The 22,093-nt window shown below is 35.4% G+C and overlaps 1 protein-coding gene across 1 annotated transcript in view; it reads right to left on the minus strand.

Moving 5' to 3' along the window:
* TSHR (thyroid stimulating hormone receptor) overlaps positions 1-22,093 on the minus strand; it is a 190,972-nt gene that overhangs the window by 71,947 nt on the left and 96,932 nt on the right. The window contains exons 2-3 of the mRNA XM_004470897.3: positions 2,980-3,051; positions 174-248 (exon numbers count right to left, since the gene is read on the minus strand). Coding sequence (XP_004470954.1) covers positions 174-248; positions 2,980-3,051 — 147 coding nt within the window. The remainder of the gene's footprint in view (positions 1-173; positions 249-2,979; positions 3,052-22,093) is intronic.

A 22,093-nucleotide genomic window follows, 5' to 3' on the forward strand; every position in this document is an offset into this window, starting at 1 on the left:
TAATTAGGATGGATTAATATAAACTCAGAATGAGAACAAATTCAGAATTTGATAATAAAAAGAAGTCATGACTCATAATCTAGAAACCAGGTCGTCTTGCATCTGAAGCCACAACATATTCAATCAAGAGTGGCTGTGACTGGGTGTCATGCTGCAATTTCCATTGTACTTACATGTGAGTCATTTTACTCAAATTGTAGAAGGAATATGATTCCAGCCGCTGCAGAGTTGCATCTATTGATAAGTAGCTGAGTGTCACAAAAATATAAGACAAAGTAGGAAGTTAGTAAGGTTCTAAACTCCAAACATACTATTAATTTTCTTGTAACTTCTAGTCAGAGATTTCCTAGATCATGTAATATATACTATCCTCATGGTTACTTCTTGATGTTAAAATAAATTCCTACCTTTTTTTTTTTTTGATCCTGTGATACCTGGAGTTTCATAATATAAGTCCTATTAATCTTTTAGGTCTTATTCAGTTGTCACTTACTTCAGAAGTTTCTTCCTATCCCGACCTAGCTTCCTGATTAGGATATTTCCCTACAGAATATCCTCATCCCACTATGAACTTCACCTTTCAATAATTACACAGTGTGATTTTATAACAGTTTTGCTGTTTGACTTATGTTGTCTTATGCATTAGACTCTAAATTCTCTGAAGTGGAGAAATATTTCTGCTTTTGATGGCCATTGAACCGTGAGTACCTTTCAAAGCACTTAGCACGTTTTAGACTCTCAATATGTGTTAAGTGAATGAATGAGTCAATAAATGAGTTATTCAAAACAGCAGAAAATGCAAGACCTTAGAAAAAGCCACAAGAATGAATGAGATGGCATTTTAAATGAAGTATCTAATAGTATGGTATTAGAAATATAATTTCTCCATATCTCCCACCCTCCAAATCAATCATTAAGTTTTTAAGTTCTCTTTTATTTATTTCTAATCTTGCCACTTTTCCTTTCATCCCTATTCAACCATCATTGTTCTTTTCTCTACTACCTCTCCCCTGGGACACTGCATCCTCTCTAGATTCCCGTCTCTACCCTTGCTCCTCTTCAACCTATTTTTCATAGCACAGACAGAGACATTTTCTAAAATAAAAATCCTATGTAAACTATAATGTAACCAAAAATGTATAACAGTGTACAATCTAAATGTAAACCATAATGTAAACCATAAAGGAAAAAAAAATCCTATTACCTTGCCTTCTTAAAACCATTCAGTGGTTCCATATGGTCCTTGCAGAAGGTTTCAAATTCCTTCACCTGATTCACAAGGCCCTAGCCTTTGATCTGCCCCTTCCCAGCCTAAGCTCCAGCCCTAAGGAGCATCAGTTCCACAGACAGCCCTGGCTTTCCCCTTGTGCTTGGAATTATTTTTCCACGTATGTTTTGCCTGGACAGTGAAGATCTCAGATTAGTCACCATTTCCTCCAAGAAGGCTTTCCTGACCACAACATCTATCCATGTCATTAATCATTTCTAACTCCCCACAGCACCCTAAAACTTCCCCATATGGCTCTCAGCACATGCTTAGGATTGAAACAGGAGGATGCATGAGTATTATCTATTGTTGTTCTACTGTAGGCAAACATCTAGCCTCAATAAATAAGATATTATAGACCTCAATAAATATTTGTTGAAGGGATGAAGCAATAGCCAAGCCACTGGGACATCCAAGTGGAGATATCAAACTGACAGCTGTAGAAAGGGAGATGAGGGAAAGGGAGGAGCTAAAGGTGAATTTGAGGCTTTTAGGTTGCAGGATGCTAAATGGTGGTGCTATTAGAAGGAGAAGGAGTAAAGAAGGAACACTTTGGGAGGAAGATGATGTGATTATTTTGTATATGCTGAGTTTGAAGTACCTACAGTGAAGTTTGGAAGGAAGTTTGAAATACATTCCTAAATTGTAGGAAAGAGTTAGGGCTAGAGAGAGTCAGAAATTAGCTGCATTAGGTATTAATGAAGCCAAAGGAATGGAGGTGAAGCCAAAGAAATGGGGGTGTTCCTATAGAGGAACTGGATCAAAATAAAGAAAGAGCTTGTATTTAATATAGTAGCACGAAATAGTAAATAAAATGCAATGAAATAAAATGGGAAGCCAGGAAAGGAAAACGAGGAAGAGTACCCAGAGCAAGACAATAAGAAAAGGGATGCGAGAGCAATGTAATGAAACCAAAGGAAGCAAGAATTTGAAAAAGGAAGGGCTGGTAAGTCACTTCAAAAAATGCCAATGCCTCTTGGGGCCAGAAACCACCTCGGTTGAGAATCTCTGATATGACATAGTAGACACTCTATAAATGACCTTGAAAGAAATAAATTTACTCAGAAACTGTTCAAGCTGCTCTTGGTTGTGTGGTACCCGATTATCTGGATTGCCTGTCAGAATCAATCAAAGGAAACAGAGACCAGATTCACTTCACATGTAGATATCCTGTTTGTCAACCCGACAGGGAAATCCTTTTGCCCCTGACTCTGATTGGATAGCCTTTCAGTTTTCTAAGTGTTTTCTAAATTCGTTAAGAAGAATTCTTTCTTTTTAATTCCTTTAAGTGAGAGAGGTCAGAAATCATCGACTACATTTATGAAAAAATGCAAACATTTGTATTAATGGTGAAAGGTAAATCAAGAATTTGTAACTAGGATGACTGGATCAGAGATAGATATAGAAATCTGTTTATAGGACAGAATTTCAGCTAAGGTTTTGCCATATCCCAAGATATATGAAAATACTTCAAGAACTGTGAAATTCTCAAGATCAAATTATTGAATTTTCTTTAGGTTTAAAAAAAGCATTTATTAATTAGGGAGTTGAGAAGTAGCCAAGTTAAAAAAAACATGCATAAAGATTTCACTTATATTTAAAATGCCGCACACAAGTACAATATATAACAAATATTTTTCTTCATAGAGCACACTTAGGAAGTAACATGTCATATTTGTAAACTTTTCATTATATTCAAAAGAATGACTTACATCCTGGAAATATTGGGCAGATTTGAAAATGCATGACTGGGAATGATTTTCAGATGAGTCTCTGTAAGCTTCCTGTGAAAATAGTAGTTACATAATTAGAGTTTTCTAACAACTCACCATAAATATAAAGAACACAATACTAGAAGCATGGCAGTCCTTAAAACATATATTTTGTCATACATAATAAAAAAATATAATGATCAATGAAAAACAAACATACTGGTTTTTTCCCAAAAAGACAAGGATTGAATGTGAGTCAGTTACAGAAAATAAATCTTCACAGCTTATCTTTGGGTTAGCAGTAAACTATAACATCCTACCTATTGTTTCTAAAATTATTTTCTATTTGTTAACTGAAGGGCAAACATAATATGTTCGTAAGTGTATCAAGAATACTGAATTCATATTACATGCTTATTAGTGGACACATCTTAGAATTTCAGCAATATATATTAAGTACATATTAAGAGGGATTAATGCATTTGATTTTATCTTAGAATAAAAAAAGTAGATTTCATTATTTACTTGCTGTAGTTCAGATATAACTGCCAAGGAACTAATTGTTCCTCAGGATTGTAAAACACCTTTGTTGGATATGCAACATAAAGGTTGTGGCTTTTCTTTCAGTTTGCTTTTTTTAAATATGATTCAGAAGACTGAGATTCTTTTCCTCACAAATAATAAAACATTTTGATGCGTTCCGGTATGTCTTTTCATCTAGGTGCTATATTTTTTAAGTGTTCCCTTCTTTACTATGGTGACTGCTTAACTAGACTCCTGTATGTAAAAGGTTGCCTGGTTTCCTAACTCACTTTGCAAATAAGGTGATGCCCCACCACACTTAACATTTTTCCATGTGTCTATTTTTGCCCTTTAAATAGCTGAGATCACATTTCCTCCATTGAATACTTTATTTATAGACATAAAATTGCTTATTTTTTCTTCTAGGCTTCAGAATAATTTTTCAACAATATATTTTCTTGTTCTATGCTTTCTTTGACTGCTTATTTTTGCAGTGATTGAAATCTCTCTGTAACTTGCTTAATCAAAGCACCAGCAGGGTCATATTAGTTTATAAAGAGTCCTATTAAATTTGGGGGAGGGAATGCGTGAAAGTGAATAACAAAAGCATAAATTGCCAACCCTTTGTTATCTCTGGTATTTCATCATGAAGCCCAGCATTGTCTTAAAATTATTTGAGAAATGCAGATCCCATAAATTACCTGCCCTTTCTAGCATATCTCCCACTTACATCTCTTTAATTTTGATTAAAGCCTGTTGGTCCGGATTCAGTATTTGGAAACTAAAAAGCTATGAAAAGAATAAGTTGTTCTGCTAAAATCTCTGTATAAAATTAGGCCATGCCAAAGGGAAACAAAGGATAAGATACACACTTTTTGGGTACCACCCACAGAGACTGAGTTTCTTAATCTCCAAGAGAGTCTTACTTACAGAACTGTCTTAAGGCTAGTCCTTGTGGGCATACTTATAAGATTGCACACACTATTCTTAGTTGATATGGCTCTAAACTGTAGCTTTCACTGAACAGAAATTTTTTGGATTTAGTCTGTGTTTGAAAGTAAATAACACATTTAATTCAGTAGGGAATGAAAGCAAGGTTAAAACGGTTTCTAGAAAGTTTGAGTTGAAACAGAAATAGCATTAAATACATTAAGTACATATTAAGAGGGATTAAGGGTTAAAGGGTCAAAAAACATTTACATTCTTTTCCTCAATTTGGTTTGGAAATATATAATCCAGGTTTCTTGAATTATCTCTTAGTAATAATACAATATGGATGGTAAATCTGTAAAAAAGAAGAGAAATGCCTGCAGAACTAGCCTGAGATGAAAATGAATTATTTGCTGAATGAAATTAAATAGTATCATGACAATTATAATCCAGCTCAGGACAGAAGACTGATTTCAAAAATGTGAAGTGAATAAACTATCAAAATGGGCACTGATCGTATAAATCATCACATTCAATTCCAATTTTTCCGTTCATACATTTTGTCTGGGTATGTTCAATAATAATGTATACATAATCTAGAAAAATAAACCCATTAGTGACCTTTCCTCCCCTCTCTTTCCCTCTCCTCCCCTTCCCTCCCCTCCCTCCTCTTCTCTTCCCTTCCTTCTTATGCTTAGTGAAGATAGCATATTTATTTGCAGAGTTGTGTTCATTTTTCCCAATAGTTTTACTTTATGATGAGGGAGGTGGAGAATAAATTATCATATTATATTGATGTCTTGCTGACCTCCAGCTGACACCAGATGTAGGTGCAACAATGCTTATGAAAGTTTTGGGATTGTTACACATCAGCTTTGTGCCTAGAGCTAATTGATACAGTATTTATGATCAGCTTGGTTCTCTTTTATCCCCACATCTGGGAGCAAGCAATTGGATGTTTGATATTGTTACGAATTCCAAAAATAGATATTGGATTATGTTTGTAAACTGGTCTGTACCTGGGCATGATTAAATTACAATTAGGGCTTTGATTGGATCACCAGTAGGGTGTTGAGCCCTTCCCACCAATGGGTGGGGACTCACTGATAAAAGACATGGCAAAGGACAGAGTTGGAGGTTTTGATATTGGAGCTTTGATGCTGGAGTTTTGCTGTTGAAGTTTTTTGAGTTGGAGTCCAGGAAGTGAACACATAGGAGAAGAACACAGAGGAATAGAGACAGCTTCTTAGACACAGCAGAAGCCCTGGGGAAAGAGATAGTGCTGTTTGCCTGATAGTCTACAGCTGACCTTGTGGAGAAAACAGAGGAGCTGATCCCAGAGAGAAATGAACTCCGGATAGAAAGCCAGGAAGCCTGAACCCTGGCAGACATCGGCAATCATCTTGCTCCAATACATGGCAAAAGGCTCTGGTGAGGGAAGTAACTTATGATTTATGGCCTGGTAACTGTAAGCTCCTACCCCAAATAAATAATCTTTATACAAGCCAACAGATTTCTGGTACTTTGCATCAGCACCCCTTTGACTGACTAATACAATTCTGAAGAGCAAAACTTTTATTAAAAGGATTTTTTCGTGGCATTGTGATTACTGCTTTAGAGGCAGATGGGGGGGGAGGGATAAATATAATTATTTGGCCAGAATATTTTATTTTCATTTCAGAATAGTTTTTGAATATTTGTGGAAAAGGAAAAATATATACCTAAATATACATCTTCTGACAAAATTATTTAAAAAGCTTCAAAGCATTATTCTATTATCAAAAGAATTAGTGCCAAAATTGTTTTTTGGATGCCTTTAATGGCTCAGAAAAGGAAAGTAATGGTTATTCTTTCTAAAACATTATGAAAAAATAAGAAAAATTACCTTATATAAATACACAAGTGTTTACTATTGATATGGGCATTGCTTGTAACTAATCACATTTATGGTTTCATATCTTAAGTGCAACATGTACATTTAATAGTTAAACAATTTGGCTTTAACTTCTAACAGGAAAATTTGATATGGAAATTACAAGAGAAAATAAATATTTAACTTGAAGCAATTTAAAGTTATTTTTCTTTGACATATTTTGACCAAGAAAGATCAGTGAGGAGATGACTCAAAAAGTTTCCTTTGGGCCTTGCTGAGGCAATATTTGTAATTCTCAAATGTCTGCAATTGGAAGACAATGCAAAAATAGAAATGTTACATGTGAAATGTCACCAGATTAGTTTGGGATTTTGCAAATAGGATCCAACTTTAAGTACTGTCTTTGTTCCTCGAGTAGCAATATGGGATGAAAATCTGGCTAAAGCTAGTGAAGACAGCAGACCGTACTCTAATGTTTCAACAAAAACAGTCTGTGCAATTTAATCTTCCACAGTAATCTTGCATGATCATTTGCCCATTTCACTGAAATTTCATCAATATGTATTTCTCTTTATCACGTTCTGGCATCTTGACTTCTTACAGGGTTTCTGGAATCATAAATACATCGTTTGAGTGTATATATGCACACGTGGGAGTGGACTTAAATAATGCTACACATTTGTCACTACAGCCTCAATTGGATAAGCAAGGCTGAGTATAAGCAGATGAGTATGACTGCATTGCACAGTGCTGAGAAGCTCAGTTGACCTGATTTGCCATGTCTCAGCCAGAAACACCAAACTTCCCATTTGCGTGCCACATTTTTGATCTCTTGGCAATCAGGCTGAGAATATTTGGTGATTGTTCATCAAGCTTGATTTTTATCAATGTCATATGCATTTCAAGAGCCTCCTTTTATATTTAAACTTGTGTCAATCAACCAATTGATATTGTGATGTCCCACATGTATGATACTGAACTAGTAAAGTGAGGATAAAAAGTACTGGTAGTAGAAAAAGAGGGAATTGGTGCAGATAATTCAGACATGAATATATGATGAAGTTGTGCATTGTAATTTAGACAATATCATTTATCTGTTACTTTTTAATTTTTTTTTGTTTTATTATATCAATGTTACAAGTTACTCAGTTAACATAAGATAATAACTACAATTACAATAAATCTGCTTTAGTTAGCAGATTTTGTTCATCCCTCATTTGGGATGACGACCACTATGACTCCTTCGGGATGAGAAAGGATGTAGATATTATGGAGCAGAGGAATAAAATTGTTTTGCTTGCAGTTGAAGACACTCCTTGCTTTTGAGCTGGGGCTGATCCATCATCATCGTTTTGTTAGTTGTCCAGGGCAGTCCTGAAGAACTGAAGAGCTCCCTATCTGCTGGGTTTCAAGGTTCTACCAGCATAGAAAGTATTAGAAGGCTTTTAGCTTCTGAGAAATACACTTAACAGGTAAATTTAAAATTATGGGTTCAAATAAAAGAAGTAGAAGAATTATGATTAGGTGGTTTATAAACGAGTATAACTATGTTATATTGGGGAAATAGCTTTTTATATATTCCCAGATAGAGCCCACCAGGGGGGCTGTTGGTTTCGTGTGACCACTTGGCTTGCCTATGATATCCAGACGTACCTAGGGCCCTCAGGAGCACATTTGATTGAGGTTTTGTTTACTGTGACAGTTTGTGAAGTCTGGCTGAGATCTCAAAAGTGTAACCTCTGAAGTGACCTCCCCACTCATTTTGAAATCTCTTAGCCATAAAAAACTCTATTTTATGTAATATTTTCCCCTTTTGATCAAGATTGAATTGTGTCCCCCAAAAAGATATGTTCAATTCATGTCTTGTGAATGTGACCTTATTTCAAAACAGGGTCAATTATGATGTGGTTAGATAAGATGAAGCCAAATTGGATTAGGGTAGGCTTTAATCCAGTATGACTGGTGTCCTTATAAGACAGGGAAATTTGGACATAGATGACACAGGTGTGAAGACAGAAGAGATAGAGATTGGAATAATACATCTGCAAGCAAAGAATGCCAAGGATTATTGGCAAACTCTATAATTTAGAAGAGGCAAGGAAGGTTCTCTCATAGTTTCCAGAACTATGAGACAATAAATATGTTATTTTAAGCCACCCAGTTTGTGGTACTTCATTATGGCAGCCTTTGAATGAAAGGTGCAAAACTGCCACTGAAATGGAGTAGCACACCACCTAGATTCCAAAGGCACCCGTGAATCATCATTTTGGGACAGATAGTAGCTGCCATTTGGGCTTTGATTTATTTTTGTGATTTGAGTCCTAGAAACTCAAGCAATAGCTGGACAGGTTTGGTTTATGACTATTGTCTAGATATACTGCTTGGGAGATAGTTGTGTATTCATAATGCTTGATGTAGGCCCCCAGATCATGGAAAATATTTAATCTGGTTTTCATTATTTGAGGCAATTTTCTTTTGTTTTGAAACTTTTTTCACCATTGTTTATTGAGCTATAATTTACATTCATTAAAGTACCCAAATTTTAAGTGTGTACTTGATAACTTTATATATATATAACATTTGTATATGTATACATCCACACCTTTGTGACCAGGACCTGGATCAAAATAGAATATTTCTATCACCCCAGAAAGTTCCTTTGTGCCCTTTTTCCAGTAAGTAATACTCCCCACCCTGCATAAAATAATCACTCTTCTGATTTCTTTCACTATTAAATTACTTGCTTATTAATTTCATACAAATGGAATCATACATAAACTAATCTTGTGTCTGATTTCTTTTCCTCAGCATAAATTGTAGCAAGTACCAGTGATTCTTTTTTATTGCTAATTGGCATTATATTTCTACATATGCACAGTTTGCTCATTCTCCTGTTGATAGTTGTTTCCTTGTAGGATCATTATGAATAAAATTGCTATGGAGTTATGGGCATATGTACTTATTTATCTTGGTTAAATACCTAGGAATGGGTTCAGGGTCATAGGTAAGTAGATGCTTAACTCTAGCAGAAACTGCCAATTTCTAAAGTGACTGTACCATGTTTACTCATATCAGTGATGTATGAGAGTTCCAGTTTTCTCGGTGTCCTTTTTTTAAATTTTTAAATTTTTAATTTTTTGAGGTACTGGGACTGGGGATCTTGTATGCAGGTGGCTGGGGCTCAACCACTGAGCCACACTGGCTCCCCTAAGTTGGCTCCCAAGTCTATTTGCTCATTGTTTGCTTGTGTTTTTGTTTTGTTTTGTTTTTTACTCATTGTCTGCTCATTGTTTTTGCTTGTTGTCTATTCATTTTCTTTAGGAGACACCAGAACTAAACTCAGGACCCCCCATGTGGGAGGTGGGCACTCAACTGCTTGAGCCACATCTGCTCCCCTAACTCCACATCTTCACCAACACCTGGCATTGTTAGTCTTTTAAATTTTAGCCATACTATTAGGTGTGTATGTAGCATTCTTGATTGGTATTTTTAATTGTTAAAAAATTTGGGGAAGTGCACTGTGAAGTAAAAAATATATGTGTTTACAAAGGTTTAAATTGAAAATAATAATAGCAAGCACTTACATAGCATTTTATGTGCCAAGCACTATAAAATGCATTACGTTTATTATTACATCCTGATAAAAATCCTATGAGTTAGGCAATGCTATCACTCCCATTTTACAGATGATGATCTGAGATATGGAGAGGTTAAATAACTTGCCCAAGGCCACATGGTTGGTAAGTAAAAGATTGGGGTTTCAAATCTTCAAAAATGACACCAAATTCCTAAGCCAAGCTTGACTGTCATTTTGATATAAAATGTGAACTGTGGATAGTAATACTTATCTTAAAGAGTTGCTGTGAAGATTTAATACATTGTTATTAGAAGCTCTTAGAATGTTTGGCACATAGTGACCATAAGATTAGCTTTTTAAGGACATACAAATCAGTTTGCCAATTTATTATGATAAGAAATGCAAATGTCACCAGAATATTCATGAGGACATAACCATTTTCTCCCTGTAGGCAGACTATTGTGGGAAACCAAGACAGATTCAGAAGATTGCCTAAGCACATGAAATCAATCAAAACAAGTAGGAGATGAATACATTTTTCTAGACTAAAAGAGCCCAATATCAGGGCTTCTTACAAGGAATGACTTTGCCTGTGGGGTCTGAACACCTGATATTCACTGATTTAAGTTTTCTTCCTCTTGGATATTGACCAGATGGTAATTTCCAGAGTTCCCTTCTGTGGCATCTGTGACTCCATTTTTCCTCTGCTTCCATGGCTGACCAGTTCCCTGCCTGCTGTTTTCTTCAGCCAGAGTACAGGGCATTATTCCACTTATAGGAAGTACTGACGTACACAGAATGATGAGCTACACAGTGACAGAAATATTACAGGTTAGCAGGGGCTTGGGGTGGGTGATGGGGAGTCACTGCTTATTGAATGAAGAGTTTTCAGTTTTGTGTGATGAAAAAGCTTTGGTAATGGAGGGAACTGATAATAGCACAACATTGTGAATATAAACAATACCACAGAATTGTACAATTGCAAAAGGTTAATGGAGGGGAAAAATGGCAAGGCAAATGATCAGAAGTAGTTTTTCTAGGCTCTTGATGAATCCAGAAGTACTACTAAGACTAGTCAGTTGTGGTTATTTATTCAAGGAGTCAGTGCCTCAGTGCTGAGTTGGAAGTGGCTGAAGAACTGCCCTCTCTGCATAGTTTTGAAGCTCAGGTATTCAAATGGTAGCATCCATTCCTGCCATTAATAGACTTTGAAGCTCAGTTAAGCGAAATGGTGCTCTTCATTCTTCTCATTAATAGAACTTGTGCCTGAGGTTTCCCACATTGGGGTAGGTATTACAGGGGAAATGGTGGCAGCTCTATCCTTCCCCCTCAGCTTTTCTTACAATCAGGGGGTCCCCTCAGGAGCTTCCTTTTGAATTCTGCTGGCCAGTCTCAACTCTGCTAATAACTCTCTTTGACTTTATTTAAATCACAAACTCTGAGTTTTTTCATGTGTGGGTAAAAATATATTTTCTTCCTAGCCCACAGGATTTTGTAATGAGAATTAGATAAAATAATCTAAATGAAATTAAATAGAAAATTTTATAAAATTATCATAATAGTATAATAATTATTATAACTAACAAGGATTTAACTTTGTATCTCAAAAACTTTGCCCTCCCCATTATAGGGATAAACAAGAAGTGGTTAGAATGAGCAGGGAACACTCATTTTCAAATTGATCTTGGTTCTGATTTAGGGGAATAGTGAAAGGAAGAGACTGTAATTAGTCCCCAAAATAACTTAAGGCTCCATGTTTCTCAGGCATACTGTAATGTTGTATTCAAATAAATACTGTCAAGTTAATAAAAGGAACCCCTGCCTTTACCTATGGGGCTTAAAGAAATTAAGGGGAACCATTCATAAGCCTCAATACCACATCTTAAAAAGTTCCTTCCTTCTCTATTCCTTCATATCCTTTCTCTGTCAAACCTCCAATATTCTCTTTCAAGTTTCTTCTTTTTCTTTCTTAAAAGTGTTAGGTAATAAAAACTGAATGACTTATCCTTACAGATTATTTCTGCCTCCTTTTTAGCTTGAGTCCTCCAGAAAGCAGGCAGGATCTGTTAAAAGCAAAAGCGCAGAAGCTGGGGAAGGGGTACACAGAAATGATAAATAGGATGTAAATTGATAAGGGTATCTGATATTCTCCTTCTTAGTTATGTGTATGTAAATAATACTATAGGAATAAATACTGGCAGCTTATTTGGTACCCACTACTGGGCTAAGTGCTTTACATTTATTATTTTATATAAGCCTCACAAGACCCCTATGGTATAAACAGTATTAATTCCATTTTACAAGCGGTGAAACTGAAATTCAGGAAGGCTAATTGACTTGCCCAAGGTCACACAGCAAGTGAGTTGGTAGGGATTTGAACCCAGGCTCTCTGAAGCCAGAGCTGAAGCTGCCCTAGGAAAATGAAGAGAAACTTTTATGGCTTATGAAGCTCTCTATCCCATTACCTCTTTGAATGAAGGGCTGAATGTGAGAGAAGGGGTGTGCAAGCTTGTACAAGGACCAAGGCTTCCTGAGAATGAAAGCTTTTACCTCTTCCCTCCAGAGCTGCAAAGTTTCTAGAACCTCTCTAATGGACTGAGATTGTCTATTGAAAGAAGACCCCCAGGACGCCCCCCGGTGGCACTCACTCTGAATGGTGGGCAAATGGAGACAGCCATGGGTGGGTTTAAATGGTTGTGGGGTTGGTGGTCTGTGCAGGATGGAGCAATGGCTGGGTCATGGCTGGTCTCATAAAGATAATTACTTGTCATGAAAATGTAAACTACAGCATTAGAAATTTGAGACATCCAAGCATGGACCTTGCTTAGCATTCCATTGCAGGAACTTGGACCAGTTGGGCTTTACTGCAGCATTGGGCCATCTCTGCCTGCTCTTAGGAAGCGAAATTGATTCTGTGAAAGAAACCAGCCTCCAGGGATTTTCATAATTTGGGGCAATAATTTGGGGGCAAGATGGGAGAAGATTAAACAAATTGGATATCTTTCCTTTTTGCAATATCCTGGAAATTAGACACTTTAGGTAGATGTTTTACATTCATGAACTGACCTTTTAGAATTATAGTGTTCCTAACTATTCAGAAAATGTGAAATTGGTTTGGATGTATGTATTCATTGAAAAAGCAGTGCAGTGAGAATGAGGAGAAAAGCATTTATAAAATAGAAGAGATCATACTTATCTGTTTTATTATTCTTTCAAAGTATCTACTTGGAAAAAAAAAGGAAGAGACTGTAATTGCTTTATATTAGTCTAAAAAAGGGTTTAAAACTTTCAATCTTCAGACACACGTCTGGTTTTTTATTTCAGTATGGATCCTTTGTGCATGCTAAGCTGGACATTTTAAACTATGCAGAGAAACCAAAATACTGTTATTTAGTTAGCTACAATTTGAAAACAATCTCCCTATTCTTTGGATTATCTATAAAATCATTTCCTGTTCCCTCACTCCAAACATAAACAAACAAATCTAAAGCAGAGGCTTATACCTGACAGCACTACATATAATGAAAATTGAAATGTCAGTGATGAGGGATTGTTTAAATAAATTCTGCTTCATTAATGAAATAAAACATTATTCTGCCATTAAAATTTACATTAGCAATACATGGAAAGAACATGGAAAGATGTTGACAGCATAATATTGAGTGAAAAAGAGCCAGTTACAAAAGAATACTGTGATAAATTGAATCACACCCCAACAAAGACATGTTCAAGCCCTAATCCCTGGTCCTGTGTGTGTCAACTCATTTGTAAATGAAATCTTTCAAGATCTTATGAAGAGAAGGCCAAACTGAAGCAGGGTGGATCTTAATCCAATATGACTGGACTCCTTATAAACAAAAGGATTTGGACATGGAACAGAAGGCACAGGAGAAGACAAAAAGAGGTAGATTACCATGTGACAGGGGCGGAGATTGATTGCCAGCAAGCCATCACCAGAATGCTATAGTCTTCAGAGAAAGCATGATCTGCTGATACCTTGATTTTGGACTTCTAGCCTCCAAAACTTAAGCCAATAAATTCCTGTTGTTTAAGCCAACCAGCCTGTAATATTTTCCAGTAGCAGCCCTTATAAGCTAAGACAAGAACATTCATTATAAATCTGTTTTACTTAAATACATGTAAATTGCATAAGAAAATGTCTAAATAGATATATAACAAAATATTAGTAGAAGTTCTCAGAGAGTGGGATCAGAGATATTTAAATTTTTTTTTTTGTAATTTCTGCTTTCTAATTTGTCTACAAAGAACATGTATTTCATTTGTAATGAAAGGAAAAGTTATTACCCACTTAAAAATGTGTGGATAAGTGGATCAGGATTGGGTCAATATCATTCATAACTATGAGTACGCGCTATCAATTTAGAAGAGTAATTTTCCATTAAAATTTGGAGTTTGGGAGTTAGGGATAGTGGAAAGAGGAAGTACTGGTTCTTCCAACATAACAGGGCAAATCATAAGCTTCCTCTTTAAGTAGAGCTGCACTGTTCAATACAGTAGCCATAAGCGCATATGGCTACTGACCCGTTGATATATAGATAATCTGAACTAAATTGTGCTGTACATGTTGAAGTACACACTGGATTTTGAAGACTTTATAAGAAAAAAAAAGTAAAATATTAATCTTTAAATATGAAATTATAATATTTACATATATTTTTAAAGATTTATTTTTATTTCTCTCCCCTTCCCTGCCCACCCCCTAGTTGTCTGCTCTCTGTGTCCATTTGCTGTGCGTTCTTCTGTGTCCACTTGTATTCTTATCAGCGGCAATGGGAATCTGTGTCTCTTTTTGTTGCGTCATCTTGCTGCATCAGCTCTCTGTGTGTGTGACGCCACTCCTGGCAGGTTGCACTTTTTTCATGCTGGGTGCCTCTTCTTATGGGGCGTGTTACTTGCACGTGGGGCCCCCTTATGCAGGGGACACCCTTGCATGGCACGGCACTCCTTGAGCTCATCAGCACTGTGCATGGGCCAGTTTATCACACGGGTCAGGAGGCCCTGGGTTTGAACCCTGGACCTCCCATGTGGTAGGCGGGTGCTCTATCCATTGAGCCAAATTCGCTTCCCAATAATATTTTAGATATATTGGTTAAACCAAATACATTAGTAAAATTAATTTCACCTTTTTCTTTGTATTTAATAGGGCTACTAGAAAATTTTAGGTGACATATGTGGCTTGCATGATGCTTCTTTGGGTTAGTGCCTGAGTTAAAAAGTAAGCTCAATCTTAACATTCTATGTCTTAGTAAACCATGAAGGATTTTTAGGAAGGTGTTCTGAGTACATGAGATTCTAATATAGACTCAAAAGAATGTGAATCAATTGCAGATAAGAGAAATACTACTTTTAAAGTCAGAAATAAGATAATCTATGGTGTTCTATAGAAGCAAAGTATAAAAAAATAAGGAACAATATGGATAGAATTTCTCTGAAAATTTAATTTTCCAAGTTGAAGCCTAACGTTTTTCATAAATTTTCCCATGACTCAAATTATTTGAGGAATTCAATTAAAAATAAAATTTTTATAAACTTATTTGTCAAAATGTTAATGAAGATACTCAGAGTCAAAGCCATGACTACTTTGCCACCTACATGAACAGTTCCTCCAGAGATATTACTGTAGGGTCAGAAACTGGTTAATGATTGGATGCTGTTTTAGTTTCCTAGGATGCTCAAAGTAAATACCTTGAAATGGTTTCGTTTTAAACGATGAGAGTTTATTAGCTTACAAGCTTACAATTTTGAGGCTGTGGAAATGTCCAAATCAAGACATTATCAAGGTGATGCTTTCTTCTTGAAGACCAGCTGCCAATGATCCTTGACTCCTCTGCCACATGGCATCTGCTGGTCTGTCCCTTCTCTTTGGGTTTTGTTGCTTTCAACTTCTTGCTTCTGAGGTTCTCTCTCTCTCTCTCTCTCTCTCTCTCTCTCTCTCTCTCTCTCTCTCTCTCTCAATCTGTACGCATCCAGTTTATAAAGGATTTCAGGAATAGGAATGAGGTAGGTTACAGCTTAACTGAATCCTCATCAAAAGGTCCTAATTACAATGGGTATACATCTATAGGAATGTATTATCCTTAAGAACATGGTTTTCTGGGATACATACAGTTTCAAACCACCACACATGCTAAGAGCTGGGTAGCAGTGTGGAGGGAACCCATGTTTGTCTGAGCATAAACTATGAATATCACTGACATTTCAGCTTTCTATCCTTCTGCCCCCAGGTGCAAGAGTATGGACTGGTTTGTAAAATCTAGTAAGACTTATGCAGGACTGCTCAAATCAATGGAAGGAAAATCTAGAGATTTTCTGATTATGTTATTCACCAAGGCAAAACCTGTCAAAGATTCCCAGTTTCCAGTATACCTCAGCTTTCAGACAGGTTTAAAGATTTATGATACTATAATTTTATACAAAAAGAACAGCAAACTTGGTGTATACCCTTGGAAAACCAGCACTGTCATAAAGGGAAAATGTCATGATGAAAAAGGCATGTTTGTTTCGTGTATATATACAGAGTACATTTCCTACTGACAATACCTTTAGTTGGAAAATCAAAATAAAACCATATGATTTTCCATTTTGAATTAAATAGTCTAAGTGATGGAAATTACAATGGTATGTGTATCTCAGAGGTCATATACAGATAATTCCATTCAGAAACATCTGAAATCTTTTCAGTAAAGGTGTTTTTGAATGGTGCCATGGGATAAGAAAAGCTGGTTTCATAAAATGGAAAACCATTGGTAAAGAAAATTAAATTAATATTTATCTTCCTGCATGATTTTTAAATGGTACTTTTATGCATCTTAATTTTTTGAGAGAAAAAAGGATTAATGCCAAAATACTTTATCTCCTATCATCATCAAAGTAGAATTTACTTTCAATATAATTCAGAACAAAATTTTAGATTTTCATGGAAGTATCTTTTGACATAACAACCTCAAGCTCAATCCTTGAGGTTAAAAATGAATTTAACCAAACCATTATCCATGTGCTGCAGCAGTGCTCCAAAATGTATTCACCAAATGCAATGAATGTCCCACAATGATGAAAGAGGTTGTTGATGTGGGAGGAGTGGGGTGAGGGGGTTGGGGGGGTATATGGGGACCTCTTATATTTTTTAAATGTAACAAAAAAATAATAAAGAGAGAAAAAAGGAATACAATTTTTTTTCTTGAAAAAAGTAAAGGATTGGGCTTCTGTGGTCTTTTAGTCAAAAGACAGGAAAAAAAGAACATGGTTTATTCTGTTTAGGCATTTAGGAAACAGGCAATTGAAGGTTCCTTTGAAAGTGATTTATCTTCCTCCCCATCCCTCCACCAAGAGCTCTTGAGACTTCACATTGGTGTATCAGTGACCTTGTTTTTACTGAGTTTGAATCAACCACTCAACAGTCCTCTATACTGCAGTAAATATATTCCAATAATCTTAGGTACTAAATATTTCCTTAAATATTAAGGAGTTGTTCTTTATGACAAAACAGACTTTATGCAGGCCTCTCACCGAATGTAACATAATTTCCATAAATATAGTCTAAAATGTAGTGATAAGTAATTACACAATATGAAACTATTTGTAGGCAGTTCTAGTGAATTATTTTTATAGTGCTGAGGCTTGAAAATTCCAGACAATGTTGGGCAGTCTCAACAAACTATGTAACAGACAACTGGTAAGGATACAGAGTCCTGGGTATATTTTATTAAGAAAGGTCAAGTTATTATTTTCCTTTCTTTTCTTAAAAAAATGTCAACCCTTTTGATCATCCCAGAGGATACCAGGTAGCTCAATGTAGAATAGTTTCCCAGAATAGTCCATGCTCATTTGTTCCACTTAGTACAGAAAATTTTTATTTCTATAAAATAAGCATAAAAAGACTTAGATTGATTTGGGTTTTCCTCATCAACATATTTTTAAACCATATGTTGTTACTTAATCTTCACAATAATATACTATGAGGTATAATATTATACTATGAGGTATAACACCATGATGCTTTTCATTTTATAGATTAGGAAGCAAAAATAAAAGAGTTTAAGTAATTTGCCCAAGGACCTTGGGCTCCTCCAAGAAACCTCAACCACTTTGTCTTATTGCCTCTCCAAAATATTTTATATTTAATAATATCCATGATATTATGATATAAGTGAGAAGGCTATAAATAGACTGCAGCGGTATGGATGCAGAATTGTAACAATCCAAATCAGAATTGTAACAATCCAAATCAGCTCTTTTTTTCCTCCCTCCTTCTATGTCTCCTTCCTTTCTCCCTTTTCTTCCTTCATTATTATCCCACATGATCTGCCTTCCTAGGGTTTTAAATATAATTGTGAAGCCAATACATACATTCTTCAAAAGTGAATAATATATGAGTTTTATAACATTGAATAAAATATGATAAAGGAAGGGAAAAAGGAACTCATAATTTAAAAAACAATTCCCTAATGACTACTATAACCGAAATAAGGAAGGGTACTGTGCTGGTTTGAGTCTTTCGTGGACCCTAGAAAATCCTGTTCTTAAAGTGATCCCATTCCTGTGCCTGTAAACCCGTTGTAGATGCGACTGTTTGATTAGATTCAGTTAAGGGACCTTTTGATTAGATCGTTTCGGTTACAGGCCTTTGATTAGATTGTGGGAGCCAGGATGCATCTTTATTCCTCTTACTGGGGTCCTTTATAAACAGAGGATCAAAAAGCCACAGACACAGAGAAAATAAACACAGTGATGGAGAGAAGGAACCCAGGAATTCAGAGAGGAACTCAGGACAAGGAAAGCCATGGACAGAGCAACCAGAAGGTGAAGCAGTGAGACCCAGAAGAGAAGAAGACGCCCTCATGTGCCTTGCCATGTGAGAGGTGGTCTTCCAATGATGCCTTGATTTGGACATTTCCATGGCTTCAGATCTGTAAGCTTTTAACCTAATAAATTCCCATTATAAAAGCCAATGAACACATTCCTGGTATATTGCTCCCAATAGCTTTTGGCAAACTAAAACAGCTACTGCAAAGATATGAAGGTAAGTTTAAAGTGGGAAAAGTGACTTGAAAATCTGAGGGGAAACCACATCATGCCTTTGTTATGGTTTTAATTCCTTTAAAGTTTATAGGATGATTCTGATTTTCTATTTCTTCTTGTGTCAGTTTTGATAAGTTATATTATTTCTAGGAACTTGTCCATTTCATCTAAAATTTCAAATTAGGAGCATAAAGTTGTTAATAACATTTCTAAATAATATTGTAATATTTTTAATACTGTAAGATACGTGGTGATGTACCCCTTTTTATTCCTGATACTTTGCTCTTGATAAGGCCCACCAGGGGTTTATCAATTTTATTAATGTTTTTAAAGATTCAAAGAACCAATCTTGTTTTTTTTTAACCTTCTCTATTATAAATTTTAAAGTTTTTTCTGATAATCCCTTATCTGTACACTCATTATTGTTTCTCTTAAGTTTTAATTAATCATCTTCTCTTCTACTTTGTTCAATTATTTTTTATTGTATGCCAGATATGCTGTATGAAAAGAAAATTGAAATAATTTAAGGCCTAGGATTGCCTTCCTTCAGAAAGGATTTACATTTGCTTTTGGGCTTTAGATAGGGGCACTAGAAATCCCAGATCACCTTAATCTAATTCTAGTAAGAAATATATTTTGCCTAGCTTTCCTAACTTTTCTCAGCAAGAGTGGTTTATGTGATGGAGGCTACCATCCTGAAAGTAGAAGTCCTCTATGTTTTGCTTTTGATATTGTCTGTATCTTTTACCATTGTTCCGCAATTTCTTTGTTTTTTTTTTTGCATGTATGCATACTTCCTTTTCATGAAATGGAAGGTTTGGGAACCACTTTTAGTCCTTTTAGTAATACCTATTACCTTCTAAAACATTACATTATATAATATAGTAAATTCTCTTTTATTTGGCTTGTATCTATTAATTCCCCACTGTGCTAATAAAATTGGAATGTTTTCAGATCTTTCTACCTCCCTGCTTTTCTTCTCTGCTACACTAATTTGATTTTTAGTTATATATTTAATCCTAGATCAACCTTAATCTTAGATCAGCTTTAAACAATATATTTTGAAGATGAGTGTTCTAGTTTCCCAGCTACTGGAACAAATACTATACAATGGGTTAGATTAACATGAATTTATTGGCTCATGGTTTCAGAGGCTAGAAGGCTTGCTTCTTTTCAGTGTTGGTATTTTTGACTGGCAATCTTTGGGTGCCTTGACTTTTCCATCCCATGGCAGTGTGGCAATGCACATGACTGTGTCTTCTTCTTTCTCTTCTGGATTCCATTAACTTTCAGCTTCTTACTGCTCCTCTTGGCTTTCTCCTCTCTGTGGCCTCCAATAATAGGATTACAATCTATCTGATTCAGTTTGACCACATCTTAAGTGAAGTAACCTCATCAAAAAAATGGGTTCAAACTCACAGGAATAGATTAAGGTTAAGAATATGTTTCTCTGGGGTACATAATTCTAAGCCACCACACAATGAGCTTATCAATACACTTGAATTACTTCCTGTAATCTTTTTTCCCTCTAACTACTGATTTTTGTTAGTTGTATTATTTCTACAAAGTGACAACTTCTTATGTTTAGATTATGTTCTGTAACCATAATTCCCTTAAATTACTTAATCCTAATTCTACATTTAAAATGATTCAATGCTCACATCTGGTCCTTTTATTAAAGGTAACAAATGTCTTGGTTGACTTACGTTTGATAATAGTTTTTGAAAAACTCATGTAGACAGTATTTCTCTATGTTCTTGCATATTTGAAAAATATCTTGCATATATGAACAAGAAATAAAGGTACCTAGTGTGTTTGGGTTTATAATTTGGAAGTTATACTTTATTTCCCTGAAAACTTTGCAGAAACAACTCCCTTACTCCCAGTACTTAATGTAGAGAAGTCTAAGACTAGCTTTTTTAGCCTTTAAGATGAGAGCTTTACCTCCACACCCCCTGCTCCTTATGATACTCATAGGATTCTTTTGAAGTCCATTAACATTATTAGATTATGCCTGTTTATTAATGAGTATCTATATCTACTGTAATACTGTGTTCTTTAATTCTATAGATTCAAGTCTTCTTTTACTTCAGTTATTGACATATCTTTGACTATTTTCTGTTCCATTTGTTTTGTTTTATCTTAGAAACACATATTCACCTGTTGGATTTCCTTCTGTGTTTTCTATCAACAGTTTTATCTCTATTCTAGCCTTGATTCTTTTCTATTTCATTTTGCTCAGTTTTCTCAAGATGCTTTGAATGGCTTGAATGAATTTTCAGTTTTGCCACTTCCATCATGGCCTTTATTTCTATGATAATTTTATTTTTCTCTTTTACTTCTATCCCAAGATATGACAACTAATTTTTATAACTTTATTTCAAATTCAAAAAATAAAATAACAGATAAAAGGCAGCTTAACAAGTTATAATATAATTTTAAAAAAGTTTTATTTTGTCTTACCCTTTTTCCTTGGGGCCTTTGGGCTTGAGGCTATTTTATTTGTTAAATTTTGTGAAACACAGATAACACTTTGGTCACAATTTTTATCTGCTCTATGGCAATAAAAATATTTTGGTGGGTGTTTTTTTAATAACTTATTTTTCTATTCCCTTTCTCTTTTATTTGTATATTATTTTTTTCCATAAATCATATGCTAACTCATTTTTGATAAATGAGGAAATTTTCTCTGGATTTGGCACGATAATGAATGCAAGAAACCAAAGAAGTGCTCTGGGATGATAGGAAGACTTTTTAGTTCATAGCAAAGTCCCAAATAACATAAGGTTGTGTGTGTGTATTCAGGTGTACATGTGCACATATAAGTATGTTAACAGGGTGATTTAACCATAGCCTCTCTTCACGCATCCACCATCCTACTAATATCTATTGTGCACTTGAACTGTGCCAGGCACTGTTCTATGTTTAGGGAATGCAGCAATGAATAAAACAGAAATATATCCTGCCTTTGTGTAGTTTATATTCTGTAGGGTGATGATATACAGTCCCAGTCTGCTTATCATTCACAGTTTCTCCTCTGACCTGCCAGATAGTTCCTTACTAGAGATCTTATTCATTACCTGTCCCCTGCTACTGCAGGTTATCTTGTGGGGTTCCAGGAGTTCCTTGAACCCATCTGTGACAATCTGAAATTCTTTAATGAATCCCCAAAA

Source organism: Dasypus novemcinctus, chromosome 3, assembly GCF_030445035.2.
Source record: "Dasypus novemcinctus isolate mDasNov1 chromosome 3, mDasNov1.1.hap2, whole genome shotgun sequence".
NCBI lineage: Eukaryota > Metazoa > Chordata > Mammalia > Cingulata > Dasypodidae > Dasypus > Dasypus novemcinctus.